Source organism: Equus asinus, chromosome 1, assembly GCF_041296235.1.
Source record: "Equus asinus isolate D_3611 breed Donkey chromosome 1, EquAss-T2T_v2, whole genome shotgun sequence".
Lineage (NCBI taxonomy): Eukaryota > Metazoa > Chordata > Mammalia > Perissodactyla > Equidae > Equus > Equus asinus.
The window spans coordinates 110,270,838-110,293,207 of NC_091790.1; the positions used below are offsets into that span (position 1 = coordinate 110,270,838).

Here is a 22,370-nt window from a genome sequence, read left to right on the forward strand (position 1 = left end):
TAGATATATGATTTGCACATATTTTCTCCCAGTTGGTGGGTTGTCTTTTCATTTTGTTCATGGTTTTCTTTGCCTTGTAGAAGCTTTCTAGTCTGTAGTCCCACTTGTTTAGTGTTTCTTTTGTTTCCCTTGCCAGAGTAGACATGGTATTTGAAAAGATGCTGCTAAGACTGATGTCAAAGAGTGTGCTGCCTATATTTTCTTCTAGGAGTTTTGTGGTTTCATGTCTTACATGTGAGTCTTTAATCCATTTTGAGTTAGCTTTTGTGGATGATGTAAGATAGTGGTCTCCTTTTAGGAGTTTTTATAATAGGTAAAAAGGAAGCTCTGGAATTATGATAAAATTTTCTCGAGCATCTAACCGTGCGCAGGCCTTTGTTTATTTTGGCCAACTTAAATCTTTACTTTTCTCAACGGTCAGTCTATGGGTTATTTACAGGAGCTAGGTCACCTAGGCGTGGGTCCTTGAAGTGACTTAGGGCAGAGTTACAGTCAGATCTAGGAATCGGGAAGGAGGTACGTATCCTTCGTAGCAGGCGGTCTCTGCCTAGATCTGTAATTTGAAACTAGAATAAGAAGGCGGGGAGGAGATGAAGATGTGATAAAAGGAATGAGTGACCCCAGTAATTTTTTAAATTTATTTTTTTATTTTTTAATCATATTTAGGCAGAGTCCAAGAGGAAATAAACATTTGGTCTCCCTTGCTGTATGAAATAAATACATTTTGGGCAAGATTGAAAAATCACTTTTTGTAAAGGGAATTCTAGTTTCCTGTTAGCTTCTGTTAAGAAATGGAAGCAGTATTTTCTCTTGAAAAGATTTCTTAATAGGCCAAGTTGAGAACTTTGGCTACTGAAGGACTGAGGTGGATGTGAGCCTGGTTCATGGCATTGCTGTTGGGGCAGGAAGTGCTTTGCAGCGCTGATAGTCTCCGAGACCTGCCTTTCCCGAGCTCTGCCTCTCGTATTTGCCACAAGACTGGAGAAATCTCTCTTAAAGATCCTTGCCTCTATAACCTGAAGTTGAAAAAACTTTGGAAACAAGCCTCGTTCCTTTTTGATACAGATGCAGTCTTAGATCTCACTAAGAAAAAGCAAATCTGGGTTGAATATGCCTTAATTTTAAGCTGAGTGTATATGACATTGAGCTATATGAAATTGGCTTTTTTCCCCTTAATTGTCAAATTCCATCAAATTTCATGTGGTTCCTCTAATACAAATAACTAATATAGCAGCTAGCACTCATTAAGCACTGACTGTGTGTTGGGCATTCGACTAAACGTTCAATGTGCATTTACCATGTTTCATTCTCACGGCAACCTTGAATTGGGCTCTTTAAAGTTTCAGCTGTCCAGAGTCCATTCATCCCACAGGGAAGAGGCCTCAGGCTTGGTACGGGGATCACCCTCACCTGTTCTGGGTCACATCGTTTGGGTCTCTTCCCTGCCGGCCCTGTTGCCGTGGGGACAGAGTGGGGCCTGTTGGAGTTAGTGCTCTGTGCCGGTGGGCCGCAGGGGGACAGCCCACCCAGAGCTGACCCCAGGGCTTCTGCTTTCTCCTGTGGGCTTGGCTGTGAGAGGATGTGCAATGGAGTTACTGAAGCCGTGTTGTCGCCAGGCAGATCCTGAAAATGAGCAGAGAACAGAGCCGAGCCAAGGGTGGAGAGAAACTCGGTCCTGAGGACGGTGTTGGAACCCTGTGTCTGAAGCAGGCGCTGCCCGCTGGACTTCCAGTTATTTGTTCCAGCCAGGTTGAGCTGGGCGCTCTCTTAAAACTGAAAGAGCTTGGGGCCAGCTCCGTGGCCGAGTGGTTAAGTTCGCGTGCTCGGCTGCGGCGGCCCAGGGTTCGGATCCTGGGCGGGGACATGGCACCGCTCCTCAGGCCACGTTGAGGCCGCATCCCACGTCCCACAACTAGAAGGACCTGCAACTAAGATATACAACTATGTACAGGGGTGTTTGGGGGAGATAAAGCAGGAAAAAAAAAAAAAAGATTGGCAGCAGTTGTTAGCCCAGGTGCCAATCTTTAAAAAAAAAAAAGGAAGATTGGCAACAGTTGTTAGCCCAGGGGCCAATCTTTGGAAAAAAAAACACAAAAAACTGAAAGGGCAGCATTATTCATAGTGGCCAGGTGGCAACAACCCAGATGTCCATCAGCTGATGAATGGATAAGTGAAATGTTGTATATCCACACAATGGAATATTATTCAGCAATAAAGAGAATGGAGTCCTGTTACACACTATGACATAGGTGTACTGTGGAAACATAATGCTAAATGAAAGAGCCAGTCATAAGTGACCACATAGTACATTATTCCATTGATGTGAAGTGTCTAGAACAGGCACATGCGTAGAGATGGAAAGCAGAGTGGCAGTTGCCTAGGGCTGGGGGCGGGGGGAAAAGGGGAATGATTGTTGATGGATATGAGATTTTTTGGGGGGTGATGAAAATGTCTAAGATTGATTGTGGTGATGGTTGCACAACTCTGTGAATATACTGAAAGTCAATGAGTTTACTCTTTAAGTGGTGGCTTGTATGATCTGTGAATTATATATATCTAAGACTGTTATTAAAGCAAATAAACACCTGGAAGAATTCTAACAGGTCACACTGTTGTTCTCATTTGCAGATGAGGGACTGAGGCGCAGAAAGGGTGAGCAGCAGGCCCGTTGTTGAGAGCTGGTGGGTTGTAGGGCTGGGGTTCAGGACCACCCGTCAGACTGCCAAGGCCAAGCTTATAGCTGTGCCCTGCTGCCCTTTTCAAAGATAAGTAAGACTCATCCTCACAGAACTTGGGAGTTGGGAGTTCCTTAGCGCTTCCTTAATCTAACCCCTTCATTTACTGATGAGAAAAGTGAACCTCGGATAGTCCAGTGACTTACTCAAGACTGCCAAGTCCGTTAGTGGCAGCCAGGGGTTTATGACCTGCTCACAGAGTGATGGAAAGTGGAAGGGACTGATGGCAATTAGAGGTTCAGGCGTTGTGCCGTGTAACGGGGAAGGACCAGTTAATTCTGATGACTCACCAGGGGACTTTTTGTAGAGGCCGCCATAGTCTGCGGGAGTAGCTGGTAAGCGGTCTCAGTGCTGGGGCACTGGGAGGTGTCCTGGGTGCCTGTACTCGTGGAGTGTACAGCAGGATGCAGAAGAGGGGTTGAGTGGAAAGTCCTGATGTGCTGTGGAGCTAGTGCTCAGGAATTCTGACTCTGGAAGCTCTAGGGCTGTCTTTGAGCAGACTTTGAGTGGAGTAGCATGATCACCTGCCTGAGAAGGATAACGGGCAAATATGTTCAGGGTGGATTGGGGGGAGGGTCAGAGATGGAGGCTTCGGAGAGAAGTTTGAGCGTGATGTCTGGGGTCCAGCTGCGGGAGGCTGAGCACCTGGGGCAGGAATGGGAAGGCGGGGCTGGACGTGGAGTCTGCGCAGGTGGGGTCCTCAGGATCTGGCAGGTGGGCGGAGGCGTGCCGGACTGTGAGCTTCTGGGGCGGTCGCCTCCTGCTTGCCTGCATCCCTGGCACCCAGCTGGGTGCCTCATGGCTTTGTTGAAAGCAGCAAGGGGAGAATTTTGATGTGACTTTGGATATTTCTGCCTCTGACTCTGAAGATTTTGGTCTGTTAGTGAACCCAGGAAGAGAAGCAGGATTGGGCGTGGAGAAGAAGGGAAAAAGGTAAGGAGTAAGCGGGGTGAGGGGAGGGCAAAAATTCAGACTTGGTTGAGTTCGAGGTGCTGTGAGACGTTTGTGTGGGGCTGTTGAGCTGGCGGCGCTGAGATCCGTGACTCAGATGAGAGGCAGAGGCTGCAGTACATTCCGGGGTCAGAAAGCCATCTGCTAAGAGGTCGTTATTGAGGCCGTCTGAGAATCAAGAGGACCAAGGACGGAGGTTTGAGGAGGACCTGCATTTTGAAGGGGCGGAGGAGGAGGCGTACAGAGGCCACGAGAGAGCCGTGCCCTTAGTGCATCCTCTGGAAGCCACCGGAGCGGGCGGTTTGAGATGAGCGTCGAGGCAGTAGGGGAGTAAATGAAGACCAGCACAGGGGCTGTGCGGGGGTGGAGCTGCCCCCTGCTGAGGAGTGGGGATGTTTACAGCGTGGTTATGAGCCTGGGGGAGGCTGCTTGTGACGGGCAGACAGAGAATCAGGGTCAGTAACAGCGGGCACTTCTGGACTTTTGCTGCACGTCAGACCATCTGAGAGCCAGGCACGTTCCTCCGTCTAATCCTCACAGTGACTCTGAGAGGTGAGCACGAGGGAAAGATGCTGTGAAATGGGGAGGGTGTGTGAAATGAAGTGATGATCTGTCAGATTACAGATGGCAAAACCGAGTCTGAGAAGTCGCCCCTTAGTCCGGTCGCACGGCTTCTCTTAAGAGGTGGCCTGCAGAGCTGCAGTCTTCTGGACTGTGAATTTCCACGGCAGGATGCTGGTCACACGAGGGACGTGTGTGTGTGAACTTTCCTTCCTGGTTGTATTGGTTATTAAATGCCCTGTAACAAATTACCTGAGAACATAGTGGCTTAATCCCTAGGATGTACACTTTAAATGTCTTACGATTTGTTTGTCACTTACACCTCACTAAAGCTGGAAAACCCCATGGTGGCCTGAGAGAACAAACATTTGTGTTGCCCCTTTTCTGGGGGTTGGGAGTCTGGCAGAAGCGTCCTGGTGGTTCTGGATCGGGGTGGCCGTCATCTGAAGGCCTGGCCGCGGCTGGAGGCCGCTTCCAAGCTGGCTTACTCACGTGGCCGCTGGCGGGCGCCTTCCGTCCTCGCCGTGTGCCCGCTCCTGGAGTGTCCTCACATGTCAGCTGGCTTCCTCCAGGGTGATGGTCCGAGAGAGCAAGGAGAAGCCGCTTTTGAGGACCTGCTCTGGAGGCCCCCCACCTGTCCCTTCCGCCATGTTGTTGGAAGTGCGCTCCCGAGGGGACAGGCGTGGTCAGTGGTTTGCGATCATGTTTTTAAAAGCACCACAGGTGGAGGAGGGAAGGCAGTGGGTGAGGAGGCGGAGACCTGTGTGCCAGACCCAGCTCGGCTGCTGGCTCCCTGAGACCGTGGGCGAGGTTTGTCCTCCCCGAGCCTCTGTTCCCTCTGGGAAGGTGGGGACGTAAGACTGCTGTCGCCTTTGAGCGCCGTAAAGGAGATGGCAGACACATAACGCCTGTGATGGCCCTGTGCCCTGGAGGGTGCCCTGGGCTTTGGCGGCAGGCGTGGCTTGTTATCCCTGCCCTTCCACTCCGTAGCTGGGTAATCTTGAGCATGTTGTTAAACCCACCCGTGCCTCAGTTTCCTCATTTGTACAGCGAGATCTCGTGGGGTTATTGTGAAGATTATGTAAGAATTCAGGTAGTATATTTAGCATAATACCTGCATATATTAGTTCAGGCGTTACTTAATAAATGGTAACCTTAAGACTCTCTTCTTTTTGCTTGTGTCCATTCTGTTACCTCTTTCTTGGGCTTTAGCCAGTACTTGGCCCTAGGCCTTTCACATGGGTTTTCTTCTGTCTTTTTTTTTTCTTTTGAGGAAGATTAGCCCTCAGCTAACGTCTGCCGCCAATCCTCCTCTTTTTGCTGAGGAAGATTGGCCCTGAGCTCACATCCGTGCCCATCTTCCTCTATTTTATATGTGGGATGCCTGCCATGGCATGGCTTTATAAGTGGTTTGTATGTCCACACCTGGGATCCGAACCGGTGAACCCCAGGCCACTAAAGCGGAACATGTGAACTTAACCACTTACCCGCTGCACCACCGGGCTGGCCCCTCACGTGGGTTTTTACGAAGAATCCCTGAGTGTGTGGGATATTAAGGGGTGGTTGGAGTTGAATGCTACTATTTATTACACTACAATCCCCCCCCCACCCCCGTTAACTTCATGTGTCTTTGGCAAGCTCACATATATTTCTTTAAATAAAACTATTTTAAAAAATATATCACCTGATTGTACAGAACTAGTTTGGTTGGAAAATATTTCAAACTATTCTGTACCCAGTAGTGACTTACAAATTTGCCGAGCAGTTACAGTCTCGTTAATATTGATGTGGTCTCTGTCATTTGTGTGGACCAATTGGAAAATGTTTTGGTTTTTCTAAACTTCTGTTTTCAAGGAAACTTGCCATTTGTGATGTAATTGCGCCTTTTATGAATAAGTGAGCCCTTAAGATGTCCTCGTTAGTGGTAGTTTAGAATTAATTGTGCACATTAATACACATGACTTTTCTTAATAGTAGTTCACTAACTGTTGCAAATGCCATACCTAAAACCTCCTCTTAATTCTTTTTTTTTCTTTATTTTTTTCTTTTTTTAAGTGCGGTAACATTGGATTATAACATTATATAGCTTTGAGATGTACGTCGTAATATATTTCGAATTCTGTGTAGATTACATCACGTTCAGCATCCCCTCACGTGTGAGCCTCATTGCCCCTTTTGCCCTCCCCCCCCCATGGTATCCACCCGTCCAGTCTCCATTGCTATGTATGGGTTTGTTGTTTTTATTCCTCTTAATTCTCATTGAAACCAGAGTTTGTTTTCATCATGGTAAAATATACGTAACATAAAACTTACCCTTTGAACCACTTTTCAGTGTACATAGAGTTCAGTGGCATGAAGTGGATTCGCATTGTTGGACACTCATGACCACCATCCACCTCCAGAACTTTCCATCATCTCAGACTGAAACTGTGTGCCCATTGGAAACGAGTCTTATTAAATAATTTTTTCACTAGGTACTATTTTGAAAACCATTTGATTAAAAACATTTTTTTAAATGACTGAGACAAGATTTATTGCACTGCTACGCTAGAAAAATAGAAATTGACACTACCCACATGGAGTATTGTTAAAATATATTTGTAGTAAAATATTTTTATAAAGGTTCCCGGATAACTTATTTCATATAATATTTAAGAGAAAGTTTCAGTAGCAGCAAAATATTACGGATACTTCTTTGGAGATCATTGTAAATAATTTAGCACACGCCAGTTTTAAGTTCTCTTTAGAAAAATTTATGTCAGGTTTGTTTTAGAGCCTGTCATCTATAAGAAATAATTTATACATATTCTTGTTTTAATTGTAGGAAGAAACAGCTAAATTTACCATCTTAACTGTTTTCAGTGTACACGACAGTGACGTTAACTGTGTGCACGTCGTTGTGTAACTCAAGGCCAGAAGCTTTTCATCTCACAAAACCGAAACTCTGTACCCGTGAAACAGCGGCTCCCGTCGTCCCTTGCTCTGCCCGCCACCTGTGCCTGTGTGTCCGAGTTGGACGGCTTTGGATCCCTTGTATAAATGGGCTCGTGCAGCACTGTCTTTTTGTGACAGGCTTATTTCGCTTAGCATAGTGTCCTCAGGAGTCATCCATTTTGTAGCGTGTGACAGGATTATCTTCTTTTGTAAGTCTGAATAATCGTCCATTATATTTATACATATTTATTTAAAAGCCATGAAACTAAGTAACTTATGAAACTAAGTGACAGAAAATTGCACATTAATTTTATAGTTCTGAGGCCGTGTGCAGTACTTTTTTTCCCCATAGACTTCTCACTTTTTAATATGTCCTTGATTTTTAGGGAACCAGAAAACTTGTAAGCACAAATGTGTGGTGCATTTTAATTCCTACAGTCAACAACTTACCATAAAAAATAAGGAGCTGCTGAGACTTGAAGCTCTGTTAATGCCTGTCGTCGTGACTGGGACTCTGGCTCTGCCGTTCTTTGTGACAGTCCTAGAGAGACTTAGAGATCGCTCGCTCACCTTTTTCATGCACCTGCTGTTTGAGTGCCTTCTATGGGCCAGGCACAGGGCAGAGGCGACAAGTGGGAGCTGGTTTCCACTTGAAGGAGGGTCGGTGAGGTCAGAATTCAGAACACTCTCCAGGACAATGGAAGGTCGCAGTGGAGAATGTTAAAGGAGCACAGTAAAGCTAATCAGAAGGTAGAAATAGTTATTGATGATGAAATATTCATTTCCTGAATGTTGTGAAAATTTTAAAACCCTGGTAAAAGCATTCAAGGTGATGATTTTGCTGTCTTGAGTCAAGCTAGAAAGAAGTTTCTTTCAGCTTTTAATACAGTAAATACTTTTATAGAGAGACTGTTACATTGCGCTCCCCTGGAAGCATATGGTAAATATTTTACATTCTCTTTTTGAAGAAAGGAAGAAGTTAAGTTTCATTGTTTGCTCAGTGAGCAGAGACAGGGAAATACATAACATGTCTGACCCAGTGCTGTCGCACAGCGCACAGTGTGATGATGGACCTGTTCGGTGTCTGTGCTCTCCAGTGTGGTAGCCACGGGCCAACCTTTGAGCACTTGACGTGTGACCAGTACGACTGAGGATCTGAAATTTTAATTTGATTTAATATTAGTTAATTTAAATTTAAATAGTCGCATGTGGGTTAGTGGCTGTGATATTGGACAGAGCAGATATCCGATCGATATCAGTGGAACCTAGGCTGTGTGGTCACACTCCAAGTCTGTTTCGGACACTTGTTTCTTGCCCAATTTTGTATTCTAAACACATTGATTTCTTCATGCATAAAATGAAAATTTAGGAATGAATTTGAGAAAAGTTTTCATCTTTCAAAAGATACGGTGTTTCAGCTTTTACCTTGTTCTCTATTGTAACTTCTAGTTGCTACGTAATAAAATGTGCCTCCTTTGTAATAATTTGTCATTTCTTGGAATATACTTGGTCATATTATTCATTTCTTTAGTCTGATGTTATGCATTTCTTTAAAACGTGAGAATGAGTTTAGACTATCTCATTAGCAAACTCCAAAGCTAAGGTTTAGCTTTCAGTGTTTGAGTCTGTGGGAGAGAAATTAGGACAAAGAGTTGAGATTCATCATAATGGACTCTTTTAACACTTGACCTTAATATAAGAGTTGTCATTGTTCTTTGTTCCGTTTACACAATTACTTAAAATCCCCTTTTCCTTCCTTCAGTGTTTTAAATCAGAAACTAGATAAGCAAGTTTTTTTGTTTTTTCTTTTTAAAGCTGTGAATGTGGGTGAAACTGAATGGGTTTAAGTCAAAAGAAAGCTTAATTGTTCATTACCCAGAGGCCATCACGCAGTTGGGGCTAAGCAAGAAAGACTTGCAAATAAAGTTAATTGTGGTGCTGTGGAAATATGGGATGATGGAAGGGCTGTGCAGTTGGACCTGTAAGTTCGGGGGTGGAGCGGGGGTCTGCACAGTATGGCTGGCTGGCCAGTACAGCCGGCCACCTGTGTTCATATGGCCTGCGAGGGAAGATGAGCTTTACATTTTTAAATGACTGAAAAAAATGCAAAAGAATATTTTGTGACATGTGAAAGTTATATGAAATTCAGATTTGAGCAGCCATAAATATTTATTGAAGCAGAGTCGCATTCATTTGTTTACATATTGTCTGTGCATTTTTGTGCTGCAACAGAGACCATATTGCTTACAAAGCCGAAAATATTTACTATCTGGCTCTTTGCAGAAAAAGTTTGCCAACGTCTGGTGAGAATGTTACTGAAAAATAGGAGGATGTGACATTGTAAGCTCAGAATAACTGGAGACTCATAACCCAGGCTTGATAACCTAATTAAGTAGGGTATTGAAACATGAAGCGATAAAATGGAAATGCGCTCGTTACGGTGAGTCAACACATGTGCGTATGAAATGAAAGATGATTAAGCTTCTTTCCTCAAAGAACCTAAGTTCTGCCAGAGAACTTGACAACTCAGCGCAGAAATTTTCCCAGGTTTTCTGGCCTTCACTTTCTCCCATTTTTAAGACTCAGGTACTGCTAAAATAATCACGTTCATCCTAACCTTCTGAATGTGCGCACGTTTGCGGTTCGGCACGCACTGCTCTGTGACACCGCCGGCCTCCCGGGCCTCTGGCGGCCCCTGCCCGCCGGCCTCGCTCTCTTCCTGCGTCACGCAGCCTTTTGCTGTGAGCCCTCAGGGCCTGGAGAGCAGGTTTGGGCTTGGAGAAGCTGTTTGTGGGCCCCTTAGCTGGGCTGACTGGTTACACATTTTTGAACTGTCGTTTGTGCTTGGGCCCCGGCCCAGCGATTTATTCCCTTGCCTCTTCTTGCGTGTCTCCTCTCTTCTCTTTTCCCGTTCCGTGCTTCCGTGCCTTCCGTTTTCTTATCCCTCCCCCATCCTTGTTTATTTGAAGCTTATCGCTTGTCCACGTCCGTCCGGGTCAAATCGATAGCTGGGGGCTGTGGGGGCGGTGTTGGAGGAGAAGGACAGGCCTAGGGGGGTGTCTGATGTTCCAGGGAGAGAAGAGTGGACGTGTAGAGAGGCGTGGAGTCAGGAGAGGACACGATGGTTCCCGAGTTGGTGTGTCTCACATTTCATGTCTGTGGGAAGGTCTTGGGAGAGGAGCCCAGGGAGCTGGGCCGAGTTGGTGCTGTCAGAGACCCTTTCCTAGACCAGCCGGTTTTCAGGTCTCAGCGTGTGTACGATTCATCCGGGCTGAAACTGCCTCAGCTGCAGCCCTGGGCATCCTGAGTCCAGATGCACGGGGTGCTGGCGGCTGACGGCAGGTGGGTACCAGCGTGGCTGGGGCGACGGCACGCTGTGGAAGGTCTGGATGTCTGTCTGAGCTTCAGCTTTTGTTAGAAGAGCACTATTTTAAGGTTCTTTCTCAGGAAAGTGACCCCGGGAAAGCCACTTCCAAAAGAATTGTTCAGAATGCATGGGAGTGGGGAGAAATTGGAGGTGTTGAGGGAAGCTACGGGGCTTAGAGCAATTAATGTGCATTTATTCAGCCTCGTTCCACAAACGGCTTGAATTGAGACTTCACACTTGGGACAGTAGCGGAAGGAAAAGAAAGAATTTGAAAATGGAAATAAAACTCCTGACACATGGGATAAAGGGGATGAAAAATGAGGGAATACAAAGTAAGTCATGTTAAGTTTTAGAAAATGCAAAGTGATATTACCTGATATTTTGATGAACAAAATTAAAATTAGCTTTACTTCAGGAAAGGAGTGAATTTTACAGGTTACTTTCTTTTAATTTTTGCAATTATCTCCTAAAATCTTGTTCTCAAGTTCTCATTGGTTATAGTTTCCCTGTCTTGTTTAATGGTTTTATTATTCTACTTTTATTGTATGCTACTGCAAACCCTGTTGGAATTGCATGAGATATAAAATAAATGATACACATTTTCTTTAGTTGGTATTTGAAAAAAAAAAGAAATGAAGTTGTTGAAAATGAACCCGCTTTCCTAGTACTATTTCCATTTTTGTCTGTTTCCTTCTAGACCATTTGCATACATTGTTTGGTTTTGGATTTTTACCAACTTTATGAGGTATAATTGACGTGCAGTAAACTAACTGCACACATTTGATGGGTTTTTGGTGTATGAATATACCTGTGAAACCATCACCACAATGTTGATCATAGACGTATCCATTACCCCCAAAAGTTTTTTTCTGCCACTTTGTAACTCTTCTGTCCTGTCCCTCCCCGTCCCCTTCCCAGGTTATGAGACAACCACGTCTTCTATCGTGTGGATGTTTGTCTTTTCTAAAACTTAGATAAATGGAGCTGTACAGCTCATACTTTGTTGTGTCTGGCTTCTTTTCACTCAGCATAATTGTTTTGAGATTTATCCGTCTTGTTGAGTGTATCAGTATTCCATTCCTTTTTATTGCTGGGTATGGGTATGTCACAATTGGTTTATATTTGTTGCTGATGGACATTTATTTCTAGTTTTGGCTTTTGTAAAGAAGCTGTGTGAACGTTTGTGGGTGGGTCTTCGTATGGACTTAGGCTTTCTTTTCTCTTGGGTAAACAGACGTGGGATGACTGGATCATGTCTTTATCCACGGCAGAGATACACTGAAGATGGTGTGGTGTATCTTTGACTGTAAGAAATGCCAGATGTTTCCCAGAGCGGCTCTGCCGTCTTTTCTTCCTACCAGCTGTGTTTAAGAGTTCCATTTCTTCCACGTCCCTGCCCACACTTGGCATGGCCGGTCCTTTTTAATATTTTGACATTATCATAGGTGTGTGGTGGTATCTCCTGGTTTTAATGTGTATTTTCTGGTGACTGATGACGTTGAGCATCTTTCCATGTGCTTATTTCCTGTCCCTAGATTTTCTTTGGTGAAGTGTCTGTTTAAATCTTTTTAACAATTAAAAAAAAAAATTGGGTTATTTATTGTTGAGCTTTGAGTTATTTTTTTAATTCTTTTTTTTCATTGTGGTAACGTTGGTTTATAACATTGTATAAATTCCAGGTGTGCATCATTATGTTTTGATTCCTGTGTAGATTACATCATGTTCATCAACCAAAGGCGAATTACCATCCATCACCACACACGTGAGCCTACTCACGCCTTTCCCCTCTTCCCTCCCCTTCCCCTCTGGTAACCACCAGTCCAATCTCTGTCTCTGTGTGTGTTTGTTGTTGTTTTTATCTTCTACTAATGACTGAGGTAATTTGGTACTTGACTTTCTCTGAGAGTTCTTTTATATATTCTGGGTACAAGTCCTTTATCAGTTATGTGATGTACAGATTTTGTTTGTTCCATTCTGTGGCTTGTCTTTTTAAAATTTTTATTGAGATCATATTGGCTTTTAACGATGTGTAAATTTCAGGTGTACATTATTATGTTTCGGTTTCTGTATGGACTGCATTGTGCTCACCACCAATAGTCTGGTTTTTATCTGTCACCATACACGTGTGTACAGCTTGTCTTTTCATTTTCTTAACAATCTTTTGAAGAACAGAGGTTCTTAATTTTGATGAAGTCTAGTTTACCAAAATTTTCTTTTATGCGCCTGCGTTTGGTATTGATTCTAAGCAATCTTTGCCTAATCCAGTCTCACAAAGATAGTCTTCTTATGTTTTCTTCTAGATGTTTTGTAGTTTTAGCTCTTCTTCCATTTTGAGCTAATTTTTTGTACTTGAAACATATAAATGAACTTTGTGGATCAGAGTTCTTTTTTTTTTTCTTACAAATGGGTATCCAATTTTTCCAGCACTTTTCATAGAAAACAGCATTCTTTTTCCACTGAATTGCTTTTGCACCTTTGTTGAAAATTAATTGACCATATATGTATGTTCTATTTCTGGACTCGACTCTGTTCTGTTGATCTCTTTGTCCTGATGCCACACTGTCTTACTACTGTAGCTTTAATAATAACTCTTGAAGTCAGGTGGTATAAGTCCTGCAAATTTGTTATTTTTCAAAGTTATCTTTTTGTTATTCTAGTTCCTTCATATTTCTCTGAATTTTAGCGTCAGCTTGTCAGTTTCTACCAAAAAGTGCTTATTTTGATTGGGATTGCATTGAATCTATAGGTCTTGGACATCTTTTGTCAGATTTATCCCTAAGTTTTTAATATTTTTGATGCTAGTATTAGTGGTATAAATTTTTTAGTTTCCGTTCTTTACTTCATTATAATTGTAGCTTACATAGGTGATGCTCACGATTGTGGATTCTGGAATTAGACCCGGGTTTAAATCGCAGCTTTGCCACTTCTTGTGTGGTGTGGGTTGGGTAAAAATCACTCAGTCTCCCTGAACTCCTGTTGTTGGTAAAGTGGAGAACGTGGACGGAATTTCTCGACCTGGGCTGTGGATGTCTGTCGCAGCTGCTCAGCCTGACAGTGAAAAGTGTCTCCAGATGTTGCCAGATGTCCGTGGGCATCGGGGAGAGGGGGGTCAGGATCAGCCCTGAGTGAGAACCATTGCTGGTGCGTCAGCAGATGGCTGTGAGGGTTAACTCAACGTGTGGACAGAGCTGAGAGCACTTGTCTGTGGCACGCTGGACTCGAGCTGTGCCGTGTCGTCCGTTCTGCACGTTGTTTTGGCACCTTAAGTTATTCTGTTTACTCTGAGCATGAGCTCAGGAAGGGTAGCCTGTGGAAGGACATCACGTCATTATGTCTTATTAGAGTCCTGGGAAAGTCTGATAAAGAATAATCGGATGTGGTGTCACTGTCTTTACCCTCGTTTGAGAAAGTGTATCTGATTACACCCCTGCGTGGCAACCAGCAAGACATGAAGAGCTAGAGTGCTCTTAAGGAACTGCACTGTCGGCCACTTTTTTTGTGTCACTTCCTCCTAGTGTGGTTTTACTGTCAAAGGTGGTGGATTTCCAGAGTATTGGTTACAAAAATTAAATGTGTTTCGACAACACAGTAGCTTCGCCTTGCCTGGTGGGCATGTGTATTTCTTTCCTGTTAATCATTGACTTTGTCATCTTTTGAAAGGAGCGTCCTGATTTCATTTTGCGGAATCCTGCAGTCCTGTTTGGGAGTGGTGGTGGAAATGCTGGTGGGCTGGAGAGTGTCCCCTGTCCTCCCCTCGTTGAGAGGCAGGCACCTGATTAGTTTAAACCTGGGGTTTCCTGCCTGGAATCTGAATCCTGTGCCTGATAACTGGAGGTCTGTCCTCCAGGAACAGGTCCAGATGAGGCCGCTGAAGTTACCCGGGTGCCTGCCTCCTAACCTTTCTGCCCGTGCATCGGTAGCCTTGCCTTTGACCTGTGAGCTCACCAGCACTTTGTTTCTCTCTTTTTTTTTTTTGAGGAAGATTAGCCCTGAGCTAACATCTGCTGCCAACCCTCCTCTTTTTTGCTTATGAAGACTGGCCCTGAGGCTAACACCTGTACCCATCTTCCTCTATATATGTGGGACGCCTACCACAGCATGGCTTGCCAAGCGCTGCCATGTCCTCACCCGGGATCCAAACCAGTGAACCCCGGGCCACCAAAGTGGAATGTGCAAACTTAACTGCTGCGCCACGGGGCCGCCCCTCCCCGTCAGTTTCTAACGACTCCGCTTCTCTTTTGTTCTGAGTGGAGTCGGGTGTAACAAACTGATGTTTAACCATTCTTCCAAATGTGCCAAGGGCCCAGAATTGTTTTGAAAACTGGTATGTAAGTACGTACTTTTCATACGAATTATTTTGTCTGGTTTTAACCTTATATTCTGATCATGTCCTTTTCTTTCCAGTGGAGGGCTAATGTGAGTATAAATCTGGTCTACAAACAATCGCACTTGACAGCGGCCGTCCCTTTTGAGGGGGTCTTCATGTGTGTGGATTGGATGCTGCGGGCTTCTCTGACACACTGAAGTAATTCTAACACTAATAAGCCAGAGAGTGGGAAACGGTTCACATTCTGCAAAACCTCACATTTCCCGTTTTTAAAAAACGGTTATTTGCTCTTGGGCTAGAAGAGTTTTGGTCCGTTTAGTTGTAGGGTAAGCATTTCTGTCTTCAGCCTGAATACTGTGTGGACGTCACAGAAGCCCGTGGTTCCCCTGAGAGGTGCTGATGAAGACTGACGTTTGTTGTTGACATTTGACTGGGTCGTTTTTCTCTCGTCTCGGCTGCAGGTAGCCTTTCTGCATGTTTAGAAGGAGATTCATTAGGACCTGGCTAGTCTTGTTGTGATTGCCTGATGAGTTTTAGGACGAGCGATGGTTGAGGACTTGCAATCTTGGAAAGTGGGTGAAGTTAGGAAGAAGCTGGTAGCTCAATCAAAGACTCCGCCTGTTAATTAAAATAGGCAGATGGCCAGTGCCAGCTTCCAGAGCATCCTTTTCAGTGGCATTTAACGTTTCTCAGGAAATTAAAGCAGAAGCCGTTTGTCAGGCTTCATTGACTACTTTATTTAGATTAGAAGTAAATTACTGTGCTTAAAGGATCTTGCTGAAAAAGGTAGATTTAAAGCTTCCATTTTAGGAAGGAGCTCTGTCATTATTAGGAAACAGGTATTTAAAGTGTTAACATTTATGGCCGGCCCAGTGGTGCAGTGGTTAAGTTTGCATGCTCCACTTCGGTGGCCTGGGGTTTGCAGGTTCAGATCCTGGGCAGGGACCTATATACCGCTCATCAAGCCATGCCCTGGTGGCGTCCCACGTGCAAAATATAGGAAGACTGGCACAGATTTTAGCTCAGGAACAATCTTCCTCAACAAAAAGAGGAAGATTCACAAGAGATGTTAGCTTGGGGCCAATCTTCCTCACCAAAATAAATAAATAAAGTGTTAGTATTTAGTCTGTTAAGATTATATAGTGCAGTTGTTGTCTTTTTTTTCTTAAGGGAGATTCGCCCTGAGCTAACATCTGTGCCACTCTTCCTCTATTTTGTACATGGGTCACAGCCACAGTATGGCCGCTGATGAGTGGTGTAGGTCCACACCTGGGAGCTGAACCCAGGCTGCCAAAGTGGAGCACGCTGAACTCAGCCACTAGACCACGGGGCTGACCTCAATATATCGCACAGTTTTAACTTTGTTCTTTTAGGTGTAACTGTCTTTACACATTGTTTCTGTTCACAGTGTAAATGTTTATTAGTATTTTTTAACATCCCCCAGAAATTCTTTAATTAACACCAAGCTTTAATTTTTTTAGTTTGGTTTGTTTGTTTGATTTGTTTTGTGATGGGGAAATTAGCATCGAGAGTATAACACGATGTCTGAAAATACCATCTGTCATACCTTTCTCAGAGGGGATGGTTGTGCTTTGCTCGTTGGTTGGTCACGGCTGTCTGGAAAGCCAAAGATCACCTGGTGATCTCTGTGAAAACCCCTGAGCTGCTGAAAGTTGTGATGAAAAAGGCATGTCCTTTAATCACAGGAAGCCGCCAGATGTTTAATCAGCACCTTCGTGGCCATTTCCTTCATAGTTTATAGCGGACTCGTAGCCACGAATCAGGTTGTGGAAGAATGTCATCAGGTGGGTTGGGGTTGCTGGGGGTACGTGGACCGTTTTCAATGAAGTTATGATAAAAGTGCTCTCTATACGTTGTCGCCTGTGTTTGAAATCTTCTTACTCCTTTTTCACCTTGTGTAACCGCAATTCTCAAACACTTTGGTCTCAGGACCCCTTTACACTTAAAAATTATGGAGGGCTCCCAAAGAGCTTTTGTTTATGTGGGTTATACCTGTCAGTATTTACTGTGTTAGAAATTAAACTTCAGTTAAAAATTATTTATAAGTAAGTTTATTATTATTTAAAAATGGTCCCGTAAGTAGCCTATTTTTTTTAATGGAAAATAACTTTTCCAAAACACTTGAGAAAAGTGGCATTATTTTACCTTTTTGCAAATCTCTCTGGTGTCTGACTTAACAGAAGACAGTTGGGTTCTCATATTTACTTCTTTATTCACCCCATTGTGATATATTGTTTGAATTGAAGTATATCAAGAAAATGTAGCCTTAAGCAGATATGTGGTTAGAAAAGAGCATTTTCAGAGAATTATAGTTATTCTTTATTACTACACTAAAACTTGGCAAGTGTTAGAAGGAAAATTGTTAGAAGAAAGGTTGTATTGTGGACTCTGGACCCATCTTGATGGAACTTTTCGTACTCTGTTACATTAAAATCTATTGATCTTCTTGTATTCTAAATGACTTTTTCCCCCATACATCATTTTGTAACATCATGCATTGGTCATTTGGAAAATAATGGCTTACTGAGTTATGCAGGTCTTCCAAATGTTGGCACGTCATTATACAGTACTCAAAATAACACTCATTAATGTCTCATCAGAAAAGTCTCCAGGGCCAGCCCTGTGGCCGAGTGGTTAAGGTCGTGCGCTCCACTTTGGTTCACAGGTCCAGATCCTGGGTGCCAACATGGCATTGCTCATCAGGCCACGCTGAGGCAGCATCCCACATAGCACAACTAGAAGGACCCACAACTAGAATATACAACTATGTACTGGGGGGCTTTGGGGAGAAGAAGGAAAAAAAAGTCATCTCCAGGTATTAAGACCTGCTGTGCTTATGGTGGCAGATAGAAGTTGCACAAAATTCTAATACTCTCTTGAAAGCTTGGGTTTCGTCATTGGCAACACAGACTTTCATCTCTTTTTCTTTAATTGGTTGGCTTGCTTCATTCATTTTATAGAAAACGTCTGCTATATAACCAAGTCTGAATAAGCATGGTTTGTGTATCTGTTCTTTCAAGTAAAAATGGTATTCTGTGAAAAAAGTGGCTAGTTCAGCTCACAACTTACGCTGTTGCCATGATAAGCTTAGTGTTGTTCTAGAAGTGTCAGTGCCCTTGGACCTAAAAAAAACAAAACACGCACAATAGAAAGAGGCAAAGCTTTTTATTTTCAGATGATATACTCTACTTGAAAAATCCAGGACTCTTGAAAATTATTATAATCAAGAAGAGTTAAAGAAAGTGAACTGTTTCAAACAGAAAAGAATCAATAATTGAAAAATATTTCAGCAGTAACCTATTGGATATATAATAATAAAAAACACCCTATTTAAATAGGATCCAAGATAATTTCTCTTTTGTAATTGAGGACATTTAAGCAGATAAATAATTTGGGCAAGTTACTTAATTAGAATATGAGTCTTTAAGGTTACTGCTTTTAGCTTGAGACTCTTAAGTGAGACAGATTATTTAATAAATCTTGTAACAGTTTTTACCAAGTTTATTTCAAAAATGAAGTTTCAAGTAACCTTTTGTTTTGGCCTCATAATAATTTCAGATTAGTGCTTTGTTTATCTTAAAATAAAACATTTTATTTTCAGGTTTTGATTATAGGAATTACCTTGAAAAGTATTTTCTTTTTTTTTTTTTTCCCCTAAGATTGGCACTTGGGCTAACAACTGTTGCCAATCTTCCTTTTTTTTTTCTTTCAAAGACTGGCCCCTGGGCTAACAACTGTTGCCAATCTTTTTTTTTTTCTTCTTTATCTCCCCAAATACCCCCGTACACAGTTGTATATCTTGGTTGTGCATCCTTCTAGTTGTGGGATGTGGGACGCTGCCTCAGTGTGGCCTGATGAGTGGTGCCATGTCTGCGCCCAGGATCCAAACCCTGGGCCGCCACAGCGTAGCATGCGAACTTAACCACTCGGTCACGGAGCCGGACCCAAAAAGTATTTTCTTAAATTCTGTTTTAAAGTTTTTTTATTGAGAAATTTGAAACTTAGAAATTGAAGTAATAGCATATTAAACCTCAGAGATCTGTCACTTAACTATAATAATTATTAAAAATTTTCCTCCATTCCTTGTATCTTTTTTTTTTTTTTGCAAAGGAAGATTTGCCATGAGCTAACATCTGTGCCATCTTCCTCTATTTTGTCTGTGAGTTGCAGCCACAGCATGGCTGCTAACAAGTGGTGTAGGTCTGTGCCTGGGAACTGAACCCAGGCTGCCGAAGCAGAGTGTGCTGAACTTGACCACCAGACTATGGGGCAGGCCCTGTATCTATTTTTTTAAAGCAGATGCGTGGCATTTCACCCCTGCATACTTCTGGGTGCACCACTGTCTTAGCTCAGGCTGCCATCACAAAATGCCGTAGAGTGAGTGGCTTAAAGGACAGAAGTTTGTTTTCTCCCAGTGCTGAAGGCTAGCAGTCTGAGAGCAGGTTGCCAGCGTGGTCAGCCTGTCAGGGGGGCCTCCTCCTGGCTTGCAGGCTGGACGGCCTCCTTCCTGCTGAGTCTTTCCTGGAGAATGAGAGTAATCTTCTGACCTCTCTTCTTGTGAGGGCACTAATCCCATCGTGAGGGCCTTACCCTCCTGACCTCAGCTAGATCTAATTGTCTTTCAAAGCCCCATCTCCAGTCACCGTCACACTGGGGTCTGGGCTTCAATATATGAATTTGGGGGGACACAGTTCAGTCCACAGCAATCACTAAAAGATTTGGACATTTTCTTACATAATCACAATGTATTATCATATCTAATAAAACTGACAAAATTCTAAAGTCTGTATTCACGTTTTCATGATTACTTTTTTCTTTTGAGGAAGGTTAGCCCTGAGCTAACTACTGCCAATCCTCCTCTTTTTGCTGAGGAAGACTGGCCCTGAGCTAACATCCATGCCCATGTTCCTCTGCTTTATATGTGGGACGCTGCCACAGCATGGCTTGACAAGCCGTGCCATGTCTGCACCTGGGATCTGAACTGGCAAACTGTGGTCAGCTGAAGCGGAACGTGAGCACTTAACCACTGCGCCACCAGGCTGGCCCCTCATGATTACTTTTTGCAGTTGATTTGTGAGAACTGGGACCCAAAAATAAGTCCATGTGTTATGTTTGTTTGTTATGCTTTTTAAACCTGGGTAACTAAAAGAATGGTTTTTAAAAGCAGTGCAGCCAGACAGCTGACTAATTTTCTTCAACCAATGGTCATGTAAAAAAAAAAAGAAGGAGGGGGAGGGGCTGGCCCGGTGGCACAGTGGTTAAGTTTGCACGTTCTCCTTCAGAGGCCCAGGATTCACTGGTTTGGATCCCAGGTGTGGACCTACACAACGCTTATCAAGCCATGCTGTGGCAGGCGTCCCACATATAAACTAGAGGGAGATGGGCACGGATGTTAGCTCAGGGCCAGTCTTCCTCAGCAAAAAGAGGAAGATTGGCGGATGTTAGCTCAGGGCTAAAAAAAAAAAAAAGGGAGAGAGGAGGGACTGCTTTAGAGTAAAAGATATTTAAAATGCAAAATAAACAAATGTAATATGTGGACCTTTTTTTTGGTGCTGATTCTAACAAAACTGTAAAAAGATGGCAATATCTTAAGTTCTGTGACTCTAGTTTTCTGGAAAACCAGTGCATATCAACTTTAGAGTTGTGAAGAAAAAAAGAATAACATTCTGAAAGTATTTTAATTACATAAAGATTTTATACTTCTCACAATTTATAGTGGTATTTTAGTTTTAAAACAGTCCCAACACGCTAATGAAAATTTTATGTGAGGATATTGTTAAAAGTCAAGATATTATTAACTCATGATATAGCTTTAAAACTTCTCCAGAGCTGAATCTGTCAGAGTAGTTTAGTAAAATTTCATGAAGAGAATTACTGATATATTTTTTTTATTGAGTTATTGATAGGTTACAATCTTGTGAAATTTCAGTTGTACATTAATGTTTGTCAGTCATGTTGTAGGTGCACCACTTCACCCTTTGTGCCCACCCCCCACCCCACCTTTCCCCTGGTATCCACTAAACTGTTCTTAGTCCATAATTTTAAATTCCTCATATGAGTGGAGTCAAACACAGATTATCCTTCTCTCGCTGGCTTATTTCACTTAACATGAGAATTACTGATATTTTTGACTGTATTTTACATTAACTGTGGTGAATATTTGATGTGAAATGACATTATTCAAATATGAATTTAACCAGTAGGTGGCAACAAATCAATATCTGAATTTATTTTAAAGCAAATTTCAGGAAAAATAGTGTAAGTCATAAACAAGGTATATTTGATTTTTTTCCCCATAAGTAAACATTTTGTGCTTGTATCCTTAATTTATGTCTTTTTTAATTTGAAAATTTGGAATAGATTTTATTTTCATATGATATGCATAGTTCATGTTAAAGCTGTGATTGACTTTTGATAGATAGATGGTTAATTTGTAGTTGTATTTAAAAACTGAGTGATAACAGTTATTTGGTTTATTGCCTGGTGGGTACAAATAATCATGATTTGGGGAATTAATTTTTGCCTTGGTTTATTAGAAGTTCAATAATCATCTGGTTAATAGGTAGTGTTATTTAACTTAATAAAAATAAGATTACAGTTTAAAAAAACCCAGAAACTTTGTAGCAAGGTGTCATAGAAAAAATTGGGAACAATCACTGTTTTTCAAAGTGGGGGTGTATTCGTATGTTGTACTCTTATAAATGCGTTTGATCCATTGGTATTTATATCAACTATACAGTATTGCATCAGAAAGTTTAATAAATGATACAAAAGTATAGTATCGTTTGTAGAAGTTTTCCAGCACCACATGTTGATGCTTGTTGTGTGTGTGTGTTCTCTTGTCTCTCTTGCTCTGTCTCATGAAACTTTGTGAAAATGCGCTGTCGGGTTACCCTAGAAAGTGCTGCCCCTGCGCAGCAGGAGAGATGAGGACTCAGAGTTTGTTTTCAGCGTTAATTTAGCTGCTTTTTTGCAGTATTAGTAGTTAATTTGGAAGAGTGAGAATAAGAGTGTTTGTTATAATATTTTGTTCTCTTCTGTATCTTTTGAATTAAAAAAGACAAAATGGAACGTAAATAATCCTGAGCAGAGCGGTCACTGGTTACACAGTGTTATTGTCACTTCAAATTTGAAAATTTCAAAGGTGTATATACATTTTGGATTTGTTCATATATACAAATTACATGTCACTATTTAATACTTGATATAGTAAACATTTTTGTGTGTCTTCTACACTCAAATAGTATTTCTAATGTAAGTTTTTTTAATGGTGTTTTTTTAAAGATCTTATTTTTTCTTCTTCTCCCCAAAGCCCCCCTGGTACATAGTTGCATATTTTAGTTGTGGGTCTTTCTAGCTGTGGCATGTGGGACGCCGCCTCAGCATGGCCTGACGAGCGGTGCCATGTCTGTGCCCAGGATTCGAACCGGTGAAACCCTGGGCCGCCGAACCAGAGCGCGGACTTAACCGCTTG

The 22,370-nt window shown here is 42.7% G+C and overlaps 1 protein-coding gene across 7 annotated transcripts in view; it reads left to right on the plus strand.

Annotated features, from left to right (window-relative positions):
* The window catches only part of SRPK2 (SRSF protein kinase 2), a 222,277-nt gene that overhangs the window by 16,198 nt on the left and 183,709 nt on the right, over window positions 1–22,370 (plus strand). The window contains exon 1 of one of the 7 annotated variants that reach the window (XM_070505480.1): window positions 10,480–10,523. The exons of the other annotated variants lie outside the window; for them this stretch is intronic. Within the exon in view, the coding sequence (XP_070361581.1) occupies window positions 10,495–10,523 (29 nt within the window). The 5' untranslated portion in view covers window positions 10,480–10,494. Of the gene's footprint in view, window positions 1–10,479; window positions 10,524–22,370 lie in introns of those variants that run through there. 7 annotated transcript variants of the gene reach the window in all.